This window comes from Streptopelia decaocto (genome assembly GCF_964273445.1).
Source record: "Streptopelia decaocto genome assembly, chromosome: 1".
Classification (NCBI taxonomy): domain Eukaryota; kingdom Metazoa; phylum Chordata; class Aves; order Columbiformes; family Columbidae; genus Streptopelia; species Streptopelia decaocto.
This window is the reverse complement of record NC_138663.1, coordinates 66947005-66969356: the sequence shown is the minus strand read 5'-3', so window position 1 is coordinate 66969356 and position 22352 is coordinate 66947005. Positions and strand designations below refer to the sequence as shown.

Genomic DNA, 22352 nt, shown 5'->3' with positions numbered 1-22352 from the left:
TTATTTATTTGAATCACTTTTCCTGGAAAAATGAAAGAAACCATAGTTCCCTAGGTCAAGGGTGGCCACATACGCTTGGTCAGTATCTATGTTGTCTGCTCACAAAAGCAGATATGAAGAAAGGTCGCATGACTGTTAAGTTATACATTTGTAATAAATAAATTTATAGTCTAAGCATGTCTAGAAACATTGTTGAACTGTGCGTGAGTTCAGGTATGGTGATGCAGTTAACTTTAGGGTATACACTTGTGTAAGAACAGTTTCAAAAGTCTCATGATCTGTTTTAACTACTATACAATATTTTTGACAGATACAGAAAATATTAAGCTTTTTCAAGAAATTGATAAATACTGTTTCATTTACAGCTCTGTTTTTATCCTATGGAACAGCATTTCCCATAGAAGCACTGTTGTTTCTTTTGTACAGATCCTATTAATCCCCTGAGTGCGCTGGGGCATGCTGACATATGCTGTTTGTCATGCTGGCATTTATTTTTTCAAAGATAATCCAACTTTGAATGGCATTGTTAAACCATTCTGTAGTAAAGTTTTATGCTTAATCTAGACTCCATAAGGTTATTTTTATAAATTAGTCTCTCATTTCAGTATCATTCAGGAAAAAAACAAGTATGTAGAGCATAATTTTTATTTATTTATTTATTTATTTTTACAGCATAGGGCTATGAAATAGAAAAGCACATTTAAATTACATTTGTAAGTCATCAGGTTTCCCTGGGATTTTTTTTTTTTTTTTTTTTAAAAGCCAAGAATTTGGATAACAACAAGATCTATGGACAAAGTAAAATAAATCCTTGGGCTGGTCTTTCTGGACCTGTTTCTTTGTGAATATTCTGGCACGTCATAGACACAGAGCTGTTTTTCCTCTTACTTCTGTAAAGTGTTTTACAAACTACATGTTTTCATGCTTCGTAATTTGTCATCACCAAAAAAAATGATTTTACCCAGGGATATCTTATTTATACTTTAAAAGCTCAGCTAGAAATCAACGGAAATGGTACAGGGCCAAGAGTTTATTAAGAACATTGCTTTAATGTCTTAGACCATATTTCCTATATTTCCTAAAGAATGCCTAGAGGCATTTTAGTACTGAGGCATAAATGCTGCTTTATTTTCAGTTGAAGATTAACTTTCTTTTTCATGGTTTTTCATGTGAGACAGAAGGGAACCATTCTAGGGGATTATGGGAAATCCTAATAGTGAGATAAAGCTCAGGGAATTCACAACAAACATTTCAGTCTGAATAGAAGGTGGGCCAATTGCCAACTTCATACTGGGCATTTCCCCAAGCAGAGTGTCCCATCTGCCCGCACAATGATTTGTTTACACGAGCTTTCCAAAACTTCTCTTGCTGAGCTTGAGTAGTTCTTTTAGGGATGAGTGAAAATGCAGATAAGTAGATTTTTGTTTGCTTGTTTAGAACGGTGGAATATTTTGTCCCTGTGGAAGACTGCTGTAATAGAGAATGTATCCTGATAGAAGCTGGCTGAAATACTATTCTGTTCTGTTTAGAATGAGGGACTTGAGCCTGATCTTGTGTGGAATCATTAAAAAAAATGGTTTTCTGACTCAGCTGTGCTTAGTGCCTATAATTGTTAAGAACCTGCTCTACCTTCTGCTTCCAGCTGTACTACATGTTGAGCACAGAGTAATGTGGAGATGTGCTAGAATTAAACTATTATTTCCCCGATGTTTATACCTAGCTGCCATTTACCTGAAGAACATGGTGACGCAGTACTGGCCGGACCGTGAACCACCTCCTGGAGAAGCTGTATTTCCATTCAACATTCATGAAAATGATCGTCAGCAGATTCGTGATAACATTGTAGAAGGAATAATTCGTTCTCCTGACTTAGTGAGGTACATTACATTGTGTAGAGATAGTTCTGTAGCTCAGGTTTTCAGATCTACTGGTCTGGATGTAGTTAATTTTAGGATCTCAGTTTATTGGGAGATGAAGCAAATACTTGTTCTGAAAATGTAATAACAATAAATTTTAACATATTTATGTGCACCTGTTCTTCAGAAATGTAGTAACCCAGCTAAGAGGCCTGTGATGTGATTTATCCTCTTATGGTGTTGTTTAAAGTGTCTTATAACACTTACTGTAGTGACAGCCTGTCTATTTGGCTGATTGAGAGTAAATATATTAAGAGGGCTATCTGCAATACAAAATTAACCATTTGGAGAAATACTGCCCAAGATATATTTTCTTTTTTTTTCTGCTAAGCCTTTTCTCAATTACCTTTGCAATTTTATGTGTAATCCTGGTATTTAAATGTGTGTTAGCATTCTTGGGTTTAAGATGTTAAAAGAATGAAGAAATGCTGTCCACTTTTTGCTGGAATGATAGTTTAGATTCACAAACATACTGCAATGTATGATTGTTCACCACTAATGAAAATGAGGCTGATAGGATGGGATTAGTCTGTGATGTGTAGATGTTGAAGAAGAAAATCTTCCTCTTCTCTCCTCCTGCTCTCCACCAGCAAGATTTCAAAAGATGTCTTTTTTTGTCAGTAGTCATATCCAGAAGAGGGGTGTTTGGCTACAGATTGAAATTGGGATTAGAGAAAAACACTTTACAGAAGTGATAAAACACGAGAATGTGTTAGACTTACAGCATCGCTGTCACTGGAGGTCTTTATGAATAGATCGGAAAAACACCTGCCAGGAATGCTTACGGTATAAATGGGCCTGTTCTGAGATATCATTTCCAGTTCAGCTTTTCTAACATGCTCTGATGCAGATGATTAGTGTTTCCACTGAAAGAGAAAGGTTCTCCTTGCCATGGCTGTACTACAAGGTGAGGCAGCTTGTGTTGTTTCTGTGATAATGTATTAAAGGCATGCAGTTCCCATCATGTGAAAAAATACAAAGGCTACGTTTATACAAAAGAACATAAAGTAATGAAAGTTCAAGGAGTTTTTTGCAAATTTGTTCAGGTATTGTGTCATAGTCTGGTATTCAAAATGTCCTGATGTTACTGTGACAATCTACATGTTAAAGGATCGTTACATCCCTGGGACAATCACCTGGAATAAAGTACAGGGTTTTTAAATATTGGATAAAATTGTAGATTTGTTGGAGGTTAAAGAAGTCAAAGAAACTTCACTGGAACTAGTCTGATGCTGTAATACTGATAGGTTTCACTGTTTGCTTGTGAGAATAAGTGGCGAGGAGGAACCAAATGAGCAACAAGCACAAACTCCAAAGGCTTGGGGGGGAAGTTTGTACAAAGCTAAAAGGATCAGTAGGTGGAGGATCCCTTATTGAACTGCTTTGTAATAGTGGCTCCTTCTGTAATGCACTGCAAGAGGATACCCAAGGAAAGCTAAAGAGAGAAGAACCGATATTTTATGCAGACTTTAAAAAAAATTATTCTTCCCTACTGAGGCAAAGAGTATTTATTTACAGCTTCTAGCTCAGTGCCACCCAGGTTTTTTTGTTACACCCCACTTTAGTCAATTAACAATCATGTCTTACCTCACCATTGTGAGTGTCATCTAATAGTGTGTGGAAGGAAGGGAAAGTTAAGATGTTTTTACCCAATTGGCTCTGCTATGTACCTCAGAGGTTGAGAAGTGCTGTTTGAGAAGATCCCAGGAAAAATGTAATTTCATGAGGAACCTCTGGCTTGGATCATAACACAGGCCAATATTGTTCAATACAAATGTACAAATTTGTGTTTTTGTGGTTGCTTTCAGTATTAGCATTCATTTTAAAAGTACAAAGCTGGCTGGTTTTGTGAGCAATTAATTGTTTTCAAATATTGCTTGAATGGGTGTGAAGAGAGAGGAAGAAGGGAGAGTGCTAGCTCAAATGGTCTGATATTAGTTTTTTCCTTAAGGTTAAATCCTCTGGGATTTTTTTTTTTCTTGCTTTTCCTCTTCTACTTCACAGAACTCTTTCAGTGTTGTCAAAATATGTATGACACTTATGATGTAATACATCTATTGTGGCAAATAAACCAAGATTTGGAATCTGTCCTTTAATATTAAACACTCTGCCATGATCTTCTTTACTTACAATGTATTTCTCTTTCCCTCCTACCATAGAGCACAGCTGACAATGTGCCTCCGTGCTATCATCAAACATGACTTTCCCGGCCATTGGACGGCTGTGGTGGACAAGATCGGCTACTACTTGCAGTCTCAGAACAGTGGGAGTTGGCTTGGGAGCCTCCTGTGCCTGTATCAGCTGGTGAAGACTTACGAGTAAGTTGATGTCCATCAGTAGGCGAGGAGTCAGTACTTGTAGGCTCAGCTGATTACCAAGAATGACGTTCTTGACAGCACTGGCAGTTCTCCAAGGAATTCGGATAGAAAAGGGGAATTAATAATTATCGTATGCTTCCTTTCCTGCAAATAAATGAAAACTCTTCATCATATTTATATCATCAGTGAAAGCGGAGAAGCCAGCAATAATCTGTATACATTTACTGACAATTTTCTTGAGGCTTTGTGCTTTTCATCTGATTTAACACATTAGTGAAAATTTTCTTAAATGTTTATAACTTCTTTTGTGTGAAGATTTCCCAAATGCTGAATATATGAATGCAAATTATTTTCTACTTTTATGTCATGAAGACGGTACTGTCATTGTCATATACTTCTATTGCATATTGTTACCTGCACCATCCTCCTGATGGTCTAAATCCACAAAGCGTAAATTAGGAGAAGTGTAGTGACCTCTCTCTTATTAAAAAAAAAAAAAAAATTATCTGTTGTTAGAAACATATGTGTAAACTGCACAGAAGAAATGTAAATGAAGAAAGAGAGAATGTTGTCAAAACAAAGGAATTTTCTTTCCCTTTCAATGGCTGTTCACTCCTCTTTGTTCAGCACCCAACTTGGGTTTGGCATTGGTATGAATGACAGAGAAACTCATGTCCCTACTCCTGTGAGCTGACAGTTCAGTAGTAAAGAACATTAGTTTTTCCTCCTAATAGCTGCATTTATATAAGGTAACATTTGTTGGTTTTCATTTCTCTATTTATACCTTAGAGAATTTGCACAAATTGTTGATATGGGGGCTAGAGGAGGGGAAAGTGAATGAGTGAGTGCTGGATTTTTTTTTTTTTTTATGGTACAGAAATTAAACTGCTGATAGGGAATAGGCATTAGACTCTCCAGTGTGTAGATCCTGGACCAACGTTTTTGTTTCCTTTGCAGATACAAAAAAGCAGAGGAGCGAGATCCTCTCATAGCAGCAATGCAAATATTTTTGCCTCGGATTCAGCAGCAGATGATCCAGCTTCTGCCTGATAACTCCCATTACTCTGTACTGCTTCAGAAACAAATCTTAAAAATCTTCTATGCTCTTGTTCAGGTTGGCATCTATGTAGAGGAAAACCAGAACTTTTACTTTGCTGGGCACAGCGACTCCCTTCAGTACTCTCATGGGTGTGATTGACTAAAAATACCAATGTGGATGGGAAAAGTCATGTACAGTTAACAGCTTTTATAAAAATAGGATCTTTACAGATTTTTCTGGTCACGTGATCCCCCAGATTAAATTTTTAATGAACCTAGGTACTTCTGTACATCCTGTCTGTAAGCTTACCAGAGAAATGTTCCTATTTTTGTAAAGTCACCCTTAAGCTGATACAAACTATAGGAGTATCTAGACTGTGCTGCTTAGCCTCTGGAAGTAGCAGTAGTGCTTATTGTAGTATAATCGTAAAATAGTGCACTTCAGTAGATGGCATTTCTCATTATCTTCTCAAGATTTGACAGAAATTATTTATTGAGGTACAAGCATTTACAGGGATGAGTTTAGCTTTTACAGGGATGAGTTTGGTGAGGAAGTACTTTTAGAGAATGGGAAACAAAACAAGATCCTATGTAAGGGGCAGCCTGAAAATTCGTAATAGAGGTTAAAAAGCCAGAGTAGTTTGCTATTAAATGGGGGGAGGATTAAAAACACCCCTAGATCCTGTTTTACCTTCCAATAGCTTACCAGAATATTGTCACTTTGCTTTGGATTTTGTAGAGAAATAAGATTTACTAGATATGGGATAGGTAGTAATTAGGAGTACGTTTCACTTACTAAAATGCTGTTGGTTTCCCCAAGCCCTGTGATATAGCTACTACCATTATCCCTAAAAGTCAACTGGGCTATTGTGAAGAAGAGGAAGAACCAAAAAGAATTAGCAAGTTCTTATACCAAGGAACCTTCCTCAAAGAGTGTCTGCTGAGAAATTCCTCTGTAAAATGTACCAAGAAGGCTGCAATTAGAATAGTATTGATATCTAACCCATTACTTTTAATTTTACTTAAAACCTCACCTTCCTGGGAATGTAGCTACTGTAGAAAGATTTATCTTTTTTCACAGAGACTTGGTATTTTATTACAGTGTGTGTTTTCTTATTTCAGTATGCATTACCACTCCAGTTGGTGAATAACCAGACTATGACTCAGTGGATGGAGATCTTCCGTACTATAATTGACAGAAATGTACCTCCGGTAAGTTTTAGTTTTGTAAAGACCTCTGAGACTTGTGTGTTGGTGTTTGGGGAACAGGCAGTGTGAAGATTTTGTGTTTATTTTTCTAAGATGCCATCTCTTTAAGATTTCTATCCTTGGAATAAGTGATATTTCTTACAGAAATGCAGGAAGATCATGTAAGGTGTCAGAATTTCTTTGGCTGAGGTAGTGATACATTGTAAACTCTAACCTGAGATATTTTTGAGTTTCTCAACGCTTTAGCCAGTTTATCTTGTACAAGAAGTAAAAGCTCATCACAAACCCATTGTTTGTCTCTGTTCCTCTTTTTCTTTCATGTCTTCCTTGTTTGTTGAATAACAAATTAAAAATAGTACTTAAATTCTTGTTTGTGTGTGTACAACTTTAACTGCCATTTCCTAAGTTATTAGAAATTTATTTAATAGCCTTAACATTGGTTTCAGTTTTTTAAATGTGCATGTTTTTGAAATTTAAAGTATGGACATTGTAGAGGTATTGATATATACAATTATGTTGACTAATTAAGGTATCTGAAAGTTCATGAATGTTATATAACTGTTAACAGATCTGAAGCTGAAGTCAGTGCTGTGCATTTTTATTAGTTTGCTCAGCAAACAATGTTTACAACATCATTTGTCTCAACAAAACACACAGTTAATTGTTAATGTATTTATTTATAGGAGACTTTGCAAATTGATGAAGATGATAGACCAGAACTGGTGTGGTGGAAATGCAAGAAGTGGGCATTGCATATTGTAGCTCGTCTTTTTGAACGGTAACGAACTAACAGACTGATTAAAAATTAAGTTGGGGTTACAAGTCTGTAACATTACTTGTGGTACAGTTAAGGGAGACAGTTGATTTTTCCTGCTCCTGTCTTCTGCCTTGAACTCTTTCACTGGCTCAGCTACTGGTCTGAGCTCATAGTGAAACGGTTTGACTCTTATGCCTCCTAAGCTGACATGAAACTTGCCTTTTTTTTTTTTTTCCTACATTCAGCTACAAGTGCTTGAACATAAAGGCAGGGGAAGATTTGAAAACACATAAAAAACAGTGAAGTTATAGAGCATGACAAAAAGGCAGCTGTGTTTACTTGACTAATCTAAGACAAGAAAAGGGAAACAGTATTATTTAGGAAATTAAGGCTTAGAAAGAATCTGTGGAAAAGGATTCCTTGCAAATGGAAGGCTACTCAGAGTCCTTCATGTTTTGTAATGTGTTTTCCTGACATAGTAGACTTACCACAATGTCAATATCTGTGTTTCTTCTTTCCAAAGGTATGGTAGTCCTGGAAATGTAACTAAAGAATACTTCGAATTCTCAGAGTTTTTCTTAAAAACATATGCTGTGGGCATACAACAGGTAAGTACAGTTCACTTGTTTCTGAATTAGATTATTTTGGCTATTCAGCAGTGTGCTGGTATTGAAGTTCATGAAACAAAACTGAACAGAGTCAGGCAGGTGTTCCTTGTAGTGACTGAGAAGTTCTTTAGAACTCAGTGGCATAGGCAACTAAGATATAGTAACACTAATTTTTCAGCAATTCAAAAGAACCCTGCAGGAAAATTCTCAGAAAAGGCAAGTGCTGATGAAATGCTGTTATCATCATGTATAAATATTCTAGATATAGCTGAGAGAAACAACTGGTGATGCAGAGGCCTCATATCGTATAAAGGTGTATTTTCAGGCCAGTCTTTAATAAGTGCTTTGGCTGCAAACAACTGAGGTACAGCAATCCAGTGATACTGTTTTATTTCAGTGGGTGGAGGCAAGGACAGGAGCCTGGGAGGAATGCAGAGAAATTGTCCGAGCAGACAGGGATCAGGTTAGGAAAGCTAAAGCCCTGATAGAATGAAATAGGAGCAGGGATGTTAAGGGCAACAAGAAGAGCTTCTGTAGGTATGTTGACAGTAAAAGGAAAACTAGAGAAAATGTGGGCCCTCTCCAGAAGGAAATGGGAGGCCTGGTTACCTGGGAGAAGGCTGAGGTGTGCAATGACCTTTTTGCCTCTGTCTTCACTGGCACATGCTCCAGCCACACCGCCCAAGTCACTGAAGGCAAAGGCAGGGACTGGGAGAATGAAGAACTGCCCACTTGTAGAAGATCAGGTTCAAGACCATCTAAGGAACCTGAAGGTTCACAAGTCCATGGAACCTGATGAGTTGCATCCACAGGTCCTGAGGGAACTGGCAGATTAAATTGCTAAGCCACTACAGTATCACAGTATCACAGTATCACAGTATGTTTGGGATTGGAAGGGACCTCAAAAGATCATCTAGTCCAATCCCCCTGCTGGAGCAGGAACACCTAGGTGAGGTCGCACAGGAACATGTCCAGGCGGGTTTTGAATGTCTCCAGAGAAGGAGACTCCACAACTTCCCTGGGCAGCCTGTTCCAGTGCTCTGTCACCCTCACTGAGAAGAAGTTTCTTCTCAAATTTAAGTGGAACCTCTTGTGTTCCAGCTTGATCCCATTACCCCTTGTCCTATCATTGTTTGCCACTGAGAAGAGTCTGGCTCCATCCTCATGGCACTCACCCTTTATATATTTATAAACATTAATAAGGTCCCCCCTTAGTCTCCTCTTCTCCAAACTAAAGAGACCCAGCTCCCTCAGCCTTTCTTCATAAGGGAGGTGCTCCACTCCCTTAATCATCTTCGTTGCCCTACGCTGGACCCTCTCCAGCAGTTCCCTGTCCTTCTTGAACTGAGGGGCCCAGAACTGGACACAATATTCCAGATGTGGTCTCACCAGGGCAGAGTAGAGGGGAAGGAGGACCTCTCTTGATCTACTAACCACCCCCCTTCTAATACACCCCAGGATGCCATTGGCCTTCCTGGCCACAAGGGCACAGTGCTGGCTCATGGTCATCCTGTTGTCCACCAGGACCCCCAGGTCCCTTTCCCCTACACTGCTCTCTAATATGTAATCTCCCAACCTATACTGGAACCTGGGGTTGTTCCTGCCCAGATGCAGGACTCTACACTTGTCCTTGTTAAATTTCATCAGGTTATTCCCTGCCCAGCTCTCCAGCCTGTCCAGGTCCCGCTGGATGGCAGCACAGCCCTCCGGCGTGTCAGCCACTCCTCCTAGCTTGGTGTCATCAGCAAACTTGCTGATAGTACACTCAATTCCCTCGTCCAAGTCGTTAATGAATATATTGAATAATATTGGCCCCAGCACTGACCCTTGGGGCACTCCACTAGATACTGGCCTCCAACTAGACTCCGCACCATTGACTACCACTCTCTGGCTTCTCTCCCTAAGCCAGTTTGCAACCCACCTCACTACTCTATTGTCTAGACCACACCTCCTCAACTTAGCTGTGAGGATGCTGTGGGAGACTGTGTCAAAGGCTTTACTGAAGTCAAGGTAGACAACATCCACCGCTCTGCCACCATCCATCCACCTTGTTACATTCTCATAAAAGGCTATGAGGTTGGTCAAGCATGACCTACCCTTGGTAAAGCCATGCTGACTGCCCCTAATAACCCTCTTATCCTTGATATGCCTTGAGATGGCACCAAGGACAAGCTGTTCCATTACTTTCCCAGGGACAGAGGTGAGGCTGACCGGTCTATAATTACCCGGGTCCTCCTTCTTGCCCTTTTTGAAGACTGGAGTGACATTTGCTTTCCTCCAATCCTCGGGCACCTCTCCCGTTTCCCAAGACTTGGCAAAGATGATGGAGAGCGGTCCAGCAATGACTTCAGCCAGCTCCCTCAGCACCCGCGGATGCATCCCATCTGGACCCATGGATTTATGAATGTCCAGACTATTTAATTGCTCCCTAACCCAGTCCTCATCGACTAAAGCAAACTCCTCCATTGACCTGGCTTCATCCGGGGTCTCAGGGGTACAGGGCTCCCCAGGACAGCCTCCGGCAGAGTAGACAGAGACAAAGAAGGCATTCAGTAATTCTGCCTTCTCTGTATCTTCTGCCACCAGGGCACCCACCCCATTCATCAGTGGGCCTACATTGCCTCTGGTATTAGTTTTATCTGCTATGTATTTGAAAAAGTTCTTTTTGCTGTCCTTGACCCCTCTCGCCAGCTGTAATTCTAAGGAGGCCTTGGCTATCCTAGCTGCCTTCCTATATCCTCTAACAGCAGCCTTATATTCCTCCCAAGTGGCCAGCCCCTGCTTCCATGACCTGTAAACTCTCCTCTTCTGCTTGAGCATACCCAACAGCTCCCTATTCAACCACGCAGGCCTCCTGGCTCCCTTCCTTGACTTCCTACGTGTGGGGATGCTCTGATCCTGAGCGTGGAAGAAGCAATCACTGAATGCCACCCAGCTATCTTGCGCCCCTTTTCCTTCAAGCAGTCTTGCCCATGGGATTTCCCCCAGCAATTGCTTGAAAAGGCCAAAGTTAGCCCTGCTGAAGTCCAGGGTTGCAATTCTACTTGCTATTCTGTTCCTGCCACATGAGATGCTGAACTCCACCATCTCGTGGTCACTGCAACCCAGGCAGCCCTCAACCTTTACTGCTTCGACCAGACCCTCCTTGTTAGTGAGGATGAGATCCAGCAGTGCACCTCTCCTAGTCGGCTCCTCCACCATCTGCATGAGGAAGTTATCATCAATGCACTGGAGGAACCTCCTGGACTGTGGCTGGCTGGCTGAATGGTCCTTCCAGCAAACATCAGGGAAGTTAAAATCACCCACAACAACCATGGCCTGTGACTGTGAGGCCACTCTCAGCTGCCCATAGAAGGCCTCATCAACTTCCTCAGCCTGATCTGGTGGCCTGTAGCAGACGCCCACAACAGTGTCAGCCCTGCCAGCCTGCCCCTTGATCCTGATCCATACACTCTCAACTCGCTCGTCATCTGCTCCTGGGCAGAATTTAGTACATTGTAGTTGCTGTCTCACATAGAGAGCAACTCCACCACCACGCCTGGCTGGCCTGTCTTTCCTGAAAAGGGCATAGCCATCCATGACCACATTCCAGTCATGTGAACTGTCCCACCATGTTTCTGTAATTGCCACCAGATCATAATCTCCCGACCGAACATAGGATTCTAGCTCCTCCTGCTTATTCCCCATGCTGCGCGCATTGGTATACAGGCATTTCAGGGAGCGAGCAGAGCACACCAGTTTCTCCCTAGGAGAAACCCATCATATTTGACAAGTTGTGGCAGTCAGGTGAAGTTTCCACTGTCTGGAAGAGCAGAAATGTAACCTTAATTTTTAAAAAGGGAAAAAAGGAAGACCTAGGGAACTACAGGCTAGTCAGTCTCACCTCTGTGTCTGGCCAGATCAAGGAGCAGATCCTTCTGGAAACTATGCTAAAGCACATGGAAAATAAGGAGAAAATTGATGACAGCCAATATGGCTTCACTAAGGGCAAATCATGCCTGACAAATCTGGTGGTCTTCTGCAATGGGGTTACAGTGTTGGTAGAAGAGCAACTGGCATCATGTACCTGGACTTGTGCAAAGCATTTGACACTGTCCCACATGACATCTGTGTCTCTAAATTGGAGAGACATGGGTTTGACCTTGGACCACTTGGTGGATAAGGAATTGGGTGGATGGTTGCACTCAAAGAGTGGGACTGTGTGCCCCCTCAGCAAGTTTGCTGATGACACCAAGCGACCTTGAGAAGCTTGAGAGGTGGGCCTGTGTGAACCTCATGATGTTCAACCAGGCCAAGTGCAAGGTCCTGCACATGGGTCAAGCCAATCCCAAGCACAAATACAGGCCGCGTGGATAATGGATTGAGAACAGCCCTGAGAAGAAGGACTTGGGTGTGTTGGTTGATGAGAAGCTAAACATGAGCCAGCAATGTGCACTTGCAGCCCAGGAAGCCAGCTGTATCCTGGACTGCATCAAAAGGAGCATGACAAGTAGGTCAAGGGAGATTATTTTCTTCTTCTGCTCTGGTGAGACCCCACCTGGAGTACTGTGTTCAGCTCCGGGGCCCGCAACATAAGAAGGACATGGACCTGTTAGAGTGAGTCCAGAGTAGGGTCACGATGATTATCAGAGGGCTGGAGCACCTCTCCTATGAGGACAGCCTGAGAGAGATGGGGTTGTTCAGCCTGGAGAAGAGAAGGCTCCAAGGACAACTTACAGCAGCCTTCCAGTACCTAAAGGGGACCTACAAGAAAGCTGGAGAGGGACTTTTTACAAAGGCATGTAGTGATAGGACAAGGGGTGATGGATTTAAACCAAAAGAGCATAGATTTAGATTATAAATAAGGAAGAAAGTTCACCGTGAGGGTGGTGTGGCACTGGAACAGGCTGCCCAGAGAAGCTGTGGATTCCCCATCCCTAGAAGTGTTCAACATCAGGTTGGCTGGGGCTCTGAGCAACCTGGTCTAGTGGAAGGTGTTCCTGCCCATAGCAAGAGACTTGGAACTAGATGATCTTTAAGGTCCCTTCCAACCCAAACCATTCTATGATTTCAAGATACAAGCAGATTAGGAGGTGTCTGGAGCAAAGCAGTAAAAGTTATTTTATACCTGAATAACATATTTTATGAAAATATAGAATAAGTTTGCAAGGCAATTATTTCTCTTAGGGATTGCTAATGCTTTGTGATTAACACGGTGTTGTGGAGACAATTCAGTTTTGGTAAAGTTGCATAGAAAGAGAGGCAGTTTCTGTCAGATTTTCCTGTGTTTTTCTGCCAGCTTAATGGTGCGCCCCCAGGAAACCTGGGCCTCCACATCTTCAGCATCTCCGTGGTTTGGTGGAATGGCTAGAACAACTGGGTGCCTGGAAGCCTTGAGAGAGCTGGCTCCCAAGCTTAGATATTTTTGGCACAGCTTCTCCCATTTTGCATTCAGTATGCCATATATTAGGTGACTTGGAGTGGTAGTTCCCAGGCTTCTGGCTTAGCTAAAGCTCTTTGGTGTCCAGGCTTTTGGGTTACTTATTCCAAACAGGCTTCTAAGAAGCAGTGCGCTCTCTGCTCGTGGTTCTGGGCTCTCGATTCCCTTTGGCCTGTAAACCTAGGAAAACACCTGGGAATGCTGTTTTTCAAGTGACAGGCATTTGGATAATGTTTATTTCTGGAGTGTGTGGCTCCTCAGCACGTTGCCAGGTGAAATATCCCTGAGGTGGCATCTGCAGGCTTCTTACTGTTTAAATTTCCAGTGTCTTTGATGCAGGGTGCCAGGCTGTTGTTGTCACTTCCAAGTCAAATTTAAACTGGATTTCAAAATATCAGGGTTGTCTGCAAAACAAAATTACTTTTCTCCATCCAGTTTGACAACAGAATAATTTATCCCTCAGCATATTAATTCAGTGTAAATAAGTAAATGTTAAGAACTGAAGAGAGGAATGGTTGTGGTAAGGCTGTAAACATTAAATGAAATTAGAGTGGAAGCATATCTATTCTAAACTCCTTGCAGTGTTTAACTCCTGAGTGGAAAAATAGTCTCCCATGAGTGGTTGTCATTTGAGATACTTAAAGTTTGTCTGTTAAGAAATTAGGCTATGTAGTAGAGGGAGCAGTTTCACTTTCAAGATTAAATGAACTGGACAATGTGCATATTTCTTCCATTTCTGGCTCTTAAATGCTGATTTGTCACGTTTCCTTGCAGAGTTAGTGAGAATTCTAATGTGAATATTACATTACTGAGCCTTCATTACTTATTCATCAGTTGTTAAGTGCTGACGTTGTGCTAGAGTCTATATGAGATATAGACAATTCTTGCTGAAGGAGCATATCGTATAAAAGACTTAAGATCAGACTTAGTACTCCTAAGGAAGGAGTTACATTCACAATAACATTTATTATAGTGTTGCGAAGAATTACGAAGCAGAATTGTCTTTCTGAAAATAGGTGACTCAATATTTTGTTATACATTGCCCTTGATTTTTATTGTTATTTATGTACATGCCAGTTCTTTACACTTACTAAGACTTTAATAGTTCACCAGCCATTAGTGCAGATTAGTGGCTTTGTACTGTAGGGTTTTTTTTAGTAGGGTGAGCCTTTATAGTAAGGAAGCTTTGTGTGATAGAGTTTGTGATCGCAAGTGGTGATAATATCTAGTAGTTACAACAGGTAATTGAAGTTAAGGGGTTTGCATCTCTTCTGATTTACAAATTTAGGTGCTAACCTATTTTTCATGTCTAGTTTAGTATTTCTATTCTTGTTGCTGTTCTTCCGAAGTAATTTGTCTTCTTTAGTGGCCTGTCCTTAAAAAATGAACACAGGCACCACTAACAGATTTAGAAGCCAACCGGTTTGAAAATCTCACTGTGCCTTTTCCTTATCTATTCCAAAATGTTCTGTGAGCCTGTGAATATTGAAGTATATCTTTGGTTTACAATCACAAGTGATCACATGGTGGGGCTAGTAGTAGACATATAAATATACATATGCATAAATGCTTGCAGGATTAGATTCTTAGTATTTAAATAATTTTTGATTTTTGGATCAAATGCATTACAGTGATTACTAACACTAGAACCTCTGCTGTAAAACTAATTAATCTGTCCATGTACATTCACTGAAGAGGTGCACTGCATGTCTGCACATGAGAGAGAAGACTCAATCTTCATTTTAAAATATCAGTTTGTTATTTCTTTAGGTTCTCTTAAGAATCTTAGACCAATACAGGCAAAAGGAGTATATTGCACCGCGTGTTCTTCAGCAAGCATTAAATTATCTGAACCAAGGGGTTATTCACTCTGTAACATGGAAGCAAATGAAGCCACACATACAGGTCAGTGCATAAAGCCCAGTTGTAAACACTACATGTCATCAGAGTGATTAAAAAAAAAAACAAAACAAAACCAAACACAAACCCTACCAGTTTTGCAGTTTTAAAGGTGGTTTCATGAATCTTGCATGTAGCAATGAATCTGGGCAAAACCCAGCATTTCTACATGAATGTGGTTGGTTTTTTTCAGTATTGTGACTACCTTTTATTGCAGATACTGTTACCTCAACTAAAGATTTGGTTCCATAAATTCTTAATTTTTATTTTTGAAGTCTGCCAGAAAGTCATAATGTTCTGGGTTTCATTGGTTGCCAGTCTTCAGAATTGTCTGTAGATTTGGAAATTCATAATTGATGAATAAAAGCTAAAAGCCATAAAAGATAGTAGGCAAAGAGAACATGAACTATGAGGAACTTAGCTCTGTTGTAAGGACATGTTTTAAAAGTGAACTACAAACAAGTGAGAAGTGATTTGGATGCTTTTTTTTTTCATATCATAAGCTCCCTTCTAGTTAGTTAATCTCATGAGTGTTAAGGGGAAGGACTCTGAAATCCATTCTCATGGTAAGTGTTGAATTGGTGAGATTCTTCTGCAGAATGTGATGTTCTCCTGTTCATAGCCTATATACTGAAGTATGTTTTCTGTGTGGTAATGTATTGTTATAAAGTTAGATTATATAATTACTGATGTCTGGGACTGTTGCAAAAGAAAAGTATTTATATTGCAAATTTATTTCTGTTAGCCAAAATAAAAGAGCACTTGTTAAAATAACTTTGCTTTTCGGAAAATTAGATCTAGTAAATCAGTGCATAGTGGAGGGAAGCTGTACTGGAGTTTGGTTTTATGTACTTACGTGTATTTGACTTCTCTAATATTAGAGTATAACAGAAGAAGTGATATTCTCTCTAATGTGCTACAAAGATGAGGATGAAGAGCTCTGGCAGGAGGATCCATATGAATATATCCGCATGAAATTTGGTAAATGCTTGTGTTTAGGATTTATTTTCTGCTTTCATCATAACTGTACACCACAATCCAAGTTAACAGCATGGCCACCGTAGTGTCTTTACCAGTGTCCTGAACAACAGGAATAAGAAAATCTGTTTCTAAAATCTCACCAATTTGCATTTAAAAGAAGAAGGCAGATCAAGTGAGTTTTGACCATTTGGCTGTTAGCTTTAAAATAAATTATTCTCTTAAAGCTTTTCTCTATTTTACATGTACTCAGTGCAGCCCAAATAAACTGTTGTGCTCACTTCTTAATGCCAGTTTCAAAATCGTGAATTACAGATGTGCCAGCTGTTTGCAAGTTCTTGCAGCTCTCACTTTGACCAGAAGAGGCCTGACTTGCTCTTTCCCTATTGAAAATTATGTCTTCAGCATATTTTGCCAATTATTATAGCTAAATTGTAAGATAAATAAATATATATTCTTTCAAAAGATGTAGGGCAAAATCTTGGGACTATCACATAGGACCATATTATGAATAATTACTTTTATTAAAAGAGTCATCTCATGGAACAAGAGAAGGATACTTTAAAAATACAGCAAATTTAGCTGGAAAACTCCACTAAGCCGGGCACCACGGAGATACCTAACATTTGGGAATTTGATTTGGGATTAGCATAAGTGAAAACAGAATTTAAATGTTCATAGAATAGTTGAAAAAAATTTGGAGAGTTGTTATGGAAAAAATTAATCACAATATAGTGTTGATCACTGGGGTGCAAATATATTGCTGAGTTTTGGTATATGAATTCAGCTCTTTCTGTGTAAGTAGTAAATAAAACTTTTATGTTTAGCTGAGACAGTTAAATACAGACTTAAATTGTATTGTGGAAGGTAAAAATAAAAAGGCCTGAAAGAACATTTAACTGAAGTTTAGTGAAGGCACATTTGGGCTTGGAACAAGAATTCCAGTAGTCTGGTAGTATTTCTCAATCATGTTTTATCTTCAAGTTCTCAGGAAAAGTTAGCATGTAATTTTAAGATTACATTTTTAGATCTTTTTATTTAATTCAGTTTGTCTAGGGACGTTTGGATTAGAACATGTTTGACAGCACAGATTTTTTTTCAAGATAGAAACCATATTTTCAATATGATTAAAGGAAGCTTACTTTGATGAGTGAAGCTAAAAAACTTCAGCTTTCAACAGATATAAAACTACCCCAGATCCAAGTAGTTTTTACATACAAAAGGTTTCCCATGAGGTTTTAATAAAATCAAGCCAAAATTCTGTACATATGGTATACAGATGGTACTGGAATGTATTGTTTTTCTTCCTATAGTGTTTTTAATTAAAAAAAAAAAGCCAGCATTTTTCATCCCTTAAATACATAGTCTCAAAAGAATTAATGAATAAATAATGCATTCCTACTAAAGGGAATGATGAATAGGCAGTAGATTTGGAAGGTAAGAAGTAAATGCTTTCCTAAGGTACATGGCATAAGTTTGTATTGGACTCCTTAGCCTTGAAGTGAAGACAACCATGTCAATAGTTTCGAAGTTACATATTCACCCTGATTTTGTGATATCCCACAAACAAGATGATTTATAAAAATTGTATTATTATGTCATTCAGGAAAGGAATGTATTTATTTATTAATTTATTTAATTTGTTAGATGTATTTGAGGACTATGCATCCACTACAACAGCAGCGCAGAATCTCCTTTATACTGCTGCGAAGAAGAGGAAAGAGGTACAGAACTGGTGGTTTTTAATGATTTCAAGTTTCCTTAATGGTGTCATTTTCACTTAAATTTGAAGGTGCTACAGGAAGCTGGTCTTGAAAAACCTTCTTGCTAATATTAATACGTGGTCAAACTCCTCAAGGAGTGCTGTCAGTTGTGGGAGAACTAAAATACATGCGTATGTAAAATAAATAAATTAATAAATAAGTAAATGGGTTCCTCTTGCAGCTGTAAAATGAATCTGCTAGATACGAACTGAGTTGGAATAAATGTGGTGGTATTTTCCCAAGTTTACAAACAGCTTCTGTCACAGCTGTTCTGAGCTTCCTAAAGTAGCAGGGGGAAAAGTGAACCTGATCCTTATTAATTTTCAATGATGCTATTTAAAATCCTGTTGACAGCAATGAAATTAGCCAGAATGAAACCAATTTTATGCAGCTGCTCTTGAAATGAGGACATGACTTTCCTGTAGATCTTTCTATATTTAACGTGATCTGTGCAAAAGTAGTGGGCCTGGCCCTGGAAAGCATACATCCGTTTGCTAAAACTGCTCACTTTTTCTGGTTATCATTTTAACACCCCCAGAAGTGAACTGGTTTTGCCAGGAAACCTTTCTAAATCTTCTCAGCTTTACAAGCTATTGCCCACACCAACAGAAGAGAATAAGTTTATTAGGTTGTAGTTCAAGCTGTTCTTGAATATGTATATGTTTCATACATATATGTACACACATGTATGTATTTATATATGTGTGGGACAAACCAGAAGAGAAGTTAAGGGAAAAAAAAATCAGTGAGGTACTGCTTGACCCTCTTGTCTTTCCATCACCTTTTTGCCTCAAAGCAACAGGATTCCTTATTTATTATTACTAATGTGAAATTTTGAGGAGATTAATTATGACAAGTTTGGGTGAAAGACTGAAAAGGGAACCTCCTACATTTTCACTGTGGAAAGATGGTACATATGCAGTTACTTTGGCCAATATAAAATTTTTACTTAGAAAAATCCTACTAATGTTTTAATGGAAACAATGCTGTTAAAGTAATTTCACAAAAGGAGATTGTGTATTTTCTATCTTATGTAGGTATTACCAAAAATGATGGCATATTGCTACCAGATTCTGACAGAACCAACCATTGATCCAAGAAAAAAAGATGGGGCTTTGCATGTCATAGGATCCTTAGCAGATATTTTACTGAAGGTAGGTGGGTAAAGAAGAGAAAAAGGTATATGTTTGTAATTCTTCTTATCAACTGCTATTTCCAGTAAAAAAATCCTAACTTAGAAAGTGCAACTAGCCCTTAGCTATGCTTATGAAGTCTGTAGAGATTGCACTGTGCAATAAGAATCTGAGAGTTTGTTTCTTTAAAAATATTAACGTTCTTTCCTGTTTTTTATATTCCCATTTTGTACGCAGTTTCTTCTTCTTGTGTTTCTCCAAAGTTCTGTTTGTTTGCTACAGAACAGTTCCTTGGTCCTCTCTTGCTTTTACTAATAAAATGGGTGTTAAAATAGCAAACGTACATTCCATCAATAGCACTGCCTGTGATTCCTCAGCAAACCCCCCAACAGCCTGCACTCTTGTGGGCTGCTTCTGATTCCAGAAAAATGTTTACTTAGCATGTTGCGGGAATGTTTTGTGTAGCTTTCCAGCTTTCTTAGCCTACAATGTGTGGATTTAAGTCTTATTTCATCAGCCAGTTGGGAGTTTTGAAAATAGCTGGAAAGAGCACAGAGTTTCTATCCTTTCTCCACCTTTATAGACAGTATCTTCACAATTTTGTGTATTTTTGAATACACATTTAAGCCACACTGTTGGTCTCTATCGTAACATTGGTTACAATTTTCCTTAAACTTTTGTAGATGCTGGAGTCTAGTGTGCCCTCGCTCCTCGTCAAAAGTTACTGCCAAAACATTATCCCTTTTAGCATGAGAATGATGGTCTTGTGCTCGAGGCTTCCTTTGTTAAGTGTGCACAAATTCATTCTTTGTGAGTGCAGGATGTGTCTTCATGTTACAAGGCACATCTTACCAACATTACCATCCTTTTTTTTAACCAATGTACCCATCCATGATCTGATCTGAAATTCCAAAACATCAGTAACTTTTGCAGGCTTTTTGTAGATTATGTTGGATTGTAAATGCCCTCCCTTGTGCTGGAGTGTAACAGTGAAAGAAGATGATGTTCATGTTGTGAGAAATCTTTCATATTGACTGGAGGTTTCTAAATCCATTGACCTGTCCTAAGCAGAAGAAAAAACAAGATTTATTCCAGTATACTGCTCCTATTTGACATTTTCAGTCTTGAAACATAAGGTTCTAAGATACTTTATCAAAGGGTAATAAGCGCCAAACACTTCAGACTCCTCTTTACTCTGAATTTATTTGTTTTGGGATTTGGCAGATGGAAAAATTCCATGAACTGTTTCTGCACAGAATATTTGATTTGTAAGTGTTTTCTGACTGGTCAGTTGAGAGATTGATTGATTGGTTGTAAGGAGCTCATAAACACAGTGACCCTCCCTTAGCCACCTGGCTCTCCACAATGGCTCCAGTTTAATGTGTGCATACCTCTGATCTCTGTGCACAAGAGAAAATTCTTTTCCCTTCTTCGTGTTTTTTCTCTGCTCAGTTCCTCATCTGCCTCTCAGTGTGGGGAAAAAATGGTGTATGCATTGGTGAAGTGTGATCACTTAAGATACATTTTGTATTGAATGTGCCCTTTTACCTTCTTCCTCTCTAAGCTACTGAATCATTCCTTTGGATGGTACCAGTGCCCCCAGCATATATCTTTTCTAGTATGCCGGGCTTATAGGTGCTAGGAAAGTCCAAAATTTCCGTGCTGGTGGTCCTGGCTTCCTGTCAATATCTTGGGATTTGCCAAGGTTGGAATAATGAGGAATAATTTTCATCTAATATCCTTCTCTAGTCAAGGAGATTTCTGTCACAAATGAATTATCTTAGTCCATTAATAAACATGTAAAAAGGTGTGAGTTATTGTTGTAGCATATAAAAATAAGTTGTTTTAATTCTTATAGTAACAGCAGGTCATTTGGTACTCAGATCTGTTTCATGCTAAAATTATATTTATCTTCAGCTATTCATGTACTCCGGTGTATGAAGAACGGAGGTACTAGATTATCTATCCTAATTAATTTTTTAAGTAAAATCAACTGGAATTGGTTGCTTTAAAGCAAGTGAAAAATTCCAGTTTGGAGTATTTCAGTCAGTGAAGTTGATTGTTATATATACAGTTCTTTCACCTATCTGTCTTTGAACTTGCTATGCTCATGAGGTTTGTTCTGTTCAAGGTACAAGATCCAGATCTCTTCATGAGAGAATACCTTTATTATGTAGACAAAGCACTGTATTTCCTGTGGTTGAGAGTTGAAATGGATTATTTGCTATAATGAAGTATGTAAAAAGAATGGTCTCCAAAACTGATTTTTATTTACACCAACAGAAGAGTGTCTTCAAGGATCAAATGGAGCTGATGTTACAGAATCATGTATTTCCGTTGTTCATGTCTAACTTGGGGTACCTCAGAGCTAGAGTAAGTTCACCAGTTACATCAACTTCAATATTTGCCATGATTCTTTCCTTTGCAGTTTGACTTCATTCTGGATGTCAATGAAAGAAATAAAGCAGATACAAAGTAAAATTTTGAATAACTACCCCGTATGGTAATTTTTCAGCATTTTAAATTAAAAAATTATTTGTCAGTTAAATGACTTGATCAAAAGTCTGTGTCATGTTGTTGTTTACCTCTTCGATCAGGCTGGAGAATTTGAGCAGCGGTTATGGCCCTTTTGTGACCATTTCTTGTTAGCAGACCTCAGTAACTTAGGGTGGTTGAATGGCTGTGAAGAATAGGTAGGATTTCCACAGAATAGATAATGTCAGTTTGAGTGTAACTTGAAGAAGATCGCCAAGCGCCCATGTCAGTCATCAACAAGCAGTAAATTTTATTTAGTTTCTGTTCTGATTTTTTTCCTCAAGAAGGACCGAAACTATGAATGCCACTTATGTGTATACTGAATTTATTGGAATTTGGGAAAGGAAAACAAGGAACTGCTTGGTTGCAAGAACTATGTTACATGTTACTTTATGAGCACACCATAATTAAGAAAAAAAAAGCAATGCATGTAAACAGAGATAGTTAGCATTATTTTTTAATCAGTTAAAGAAATGCTAAAAATTGCAGTTGTCCCTATCTTGCTTTTCTTTTTGCCATGCAGTCCTGTTGGGTACTCCATTCATTCAGTGCTTTGAAATTTCACAATGAGCTAAACTTGAGGAATGCAGTAGAGCTGGCAAAGAAGAGCCTGATTGATGATAAGGAAATGCCTGTCAAAGTAGAAGCAGCCATCGCTCTTCAGACGTTAATAAGCAACCAAGAGCAAGGTATGCTGCAGTGATTCATCAGTTGTATATGCTGATTATTTTTTTTTTGTTATTTAGAAATGGGAAGGTTGGTGCAGATTTATCTAAACG

At 39.0% G+C, this 22352-nt stretch overlaps 1 protein-coding gene across 1 annotated transcript in view; it reads left to right on the top strand.

The window, feature by feature from the left end:
- Positions 1 to 22352, top strand: part of IPO8 (importin 8) — a 53381-nt gene that overhangs the window by 9369 nt on the left and 21660 nt on the right. Inside the window, exons 3-14 of the mRNA XM_082042985.1 lie at positions 1721 to 1877; positions 4076 to 4234; positions 5192 to 5348; positions 6395 to 6484; positions 7165 to 7259; positions 7762 to 7846; positions 15036 to 15170; positions 16046 to 16145; positions 17790 to 17866; positions 18943 to 19059; positions 21322 to 21411; positions 22097 to 22262. Coding sequence (XP_081899111.1) covers positions 1721 to 1877; positions 4076 to 4234; positions 5192 to 5348; positions 6395 to 6484; positions 7165 to 7259; positions 7762 to 7846; positions 15036 to 15170; positions 16046 to 16145; positions 17790 to 17866; positions 18943 to 19059; positions 21322 to 21411; positions 22097 to 22262 — 1428 coding nt within the window. The remainder of the gene's footprint in view (positions 1 to 1720; positions 1878 to 4075; positions 4235 to 5191; positions 5349 to 6394; positions 6485 to 7164; positions 7260 to 7761; positions 7847 to 15035; positions 15171 to 16045; positions 16146 to 17789; positions 17867 to 18942; positions 19060 to 21321; positions 21412 to 22096; positions 22263 to 22352) is intronic.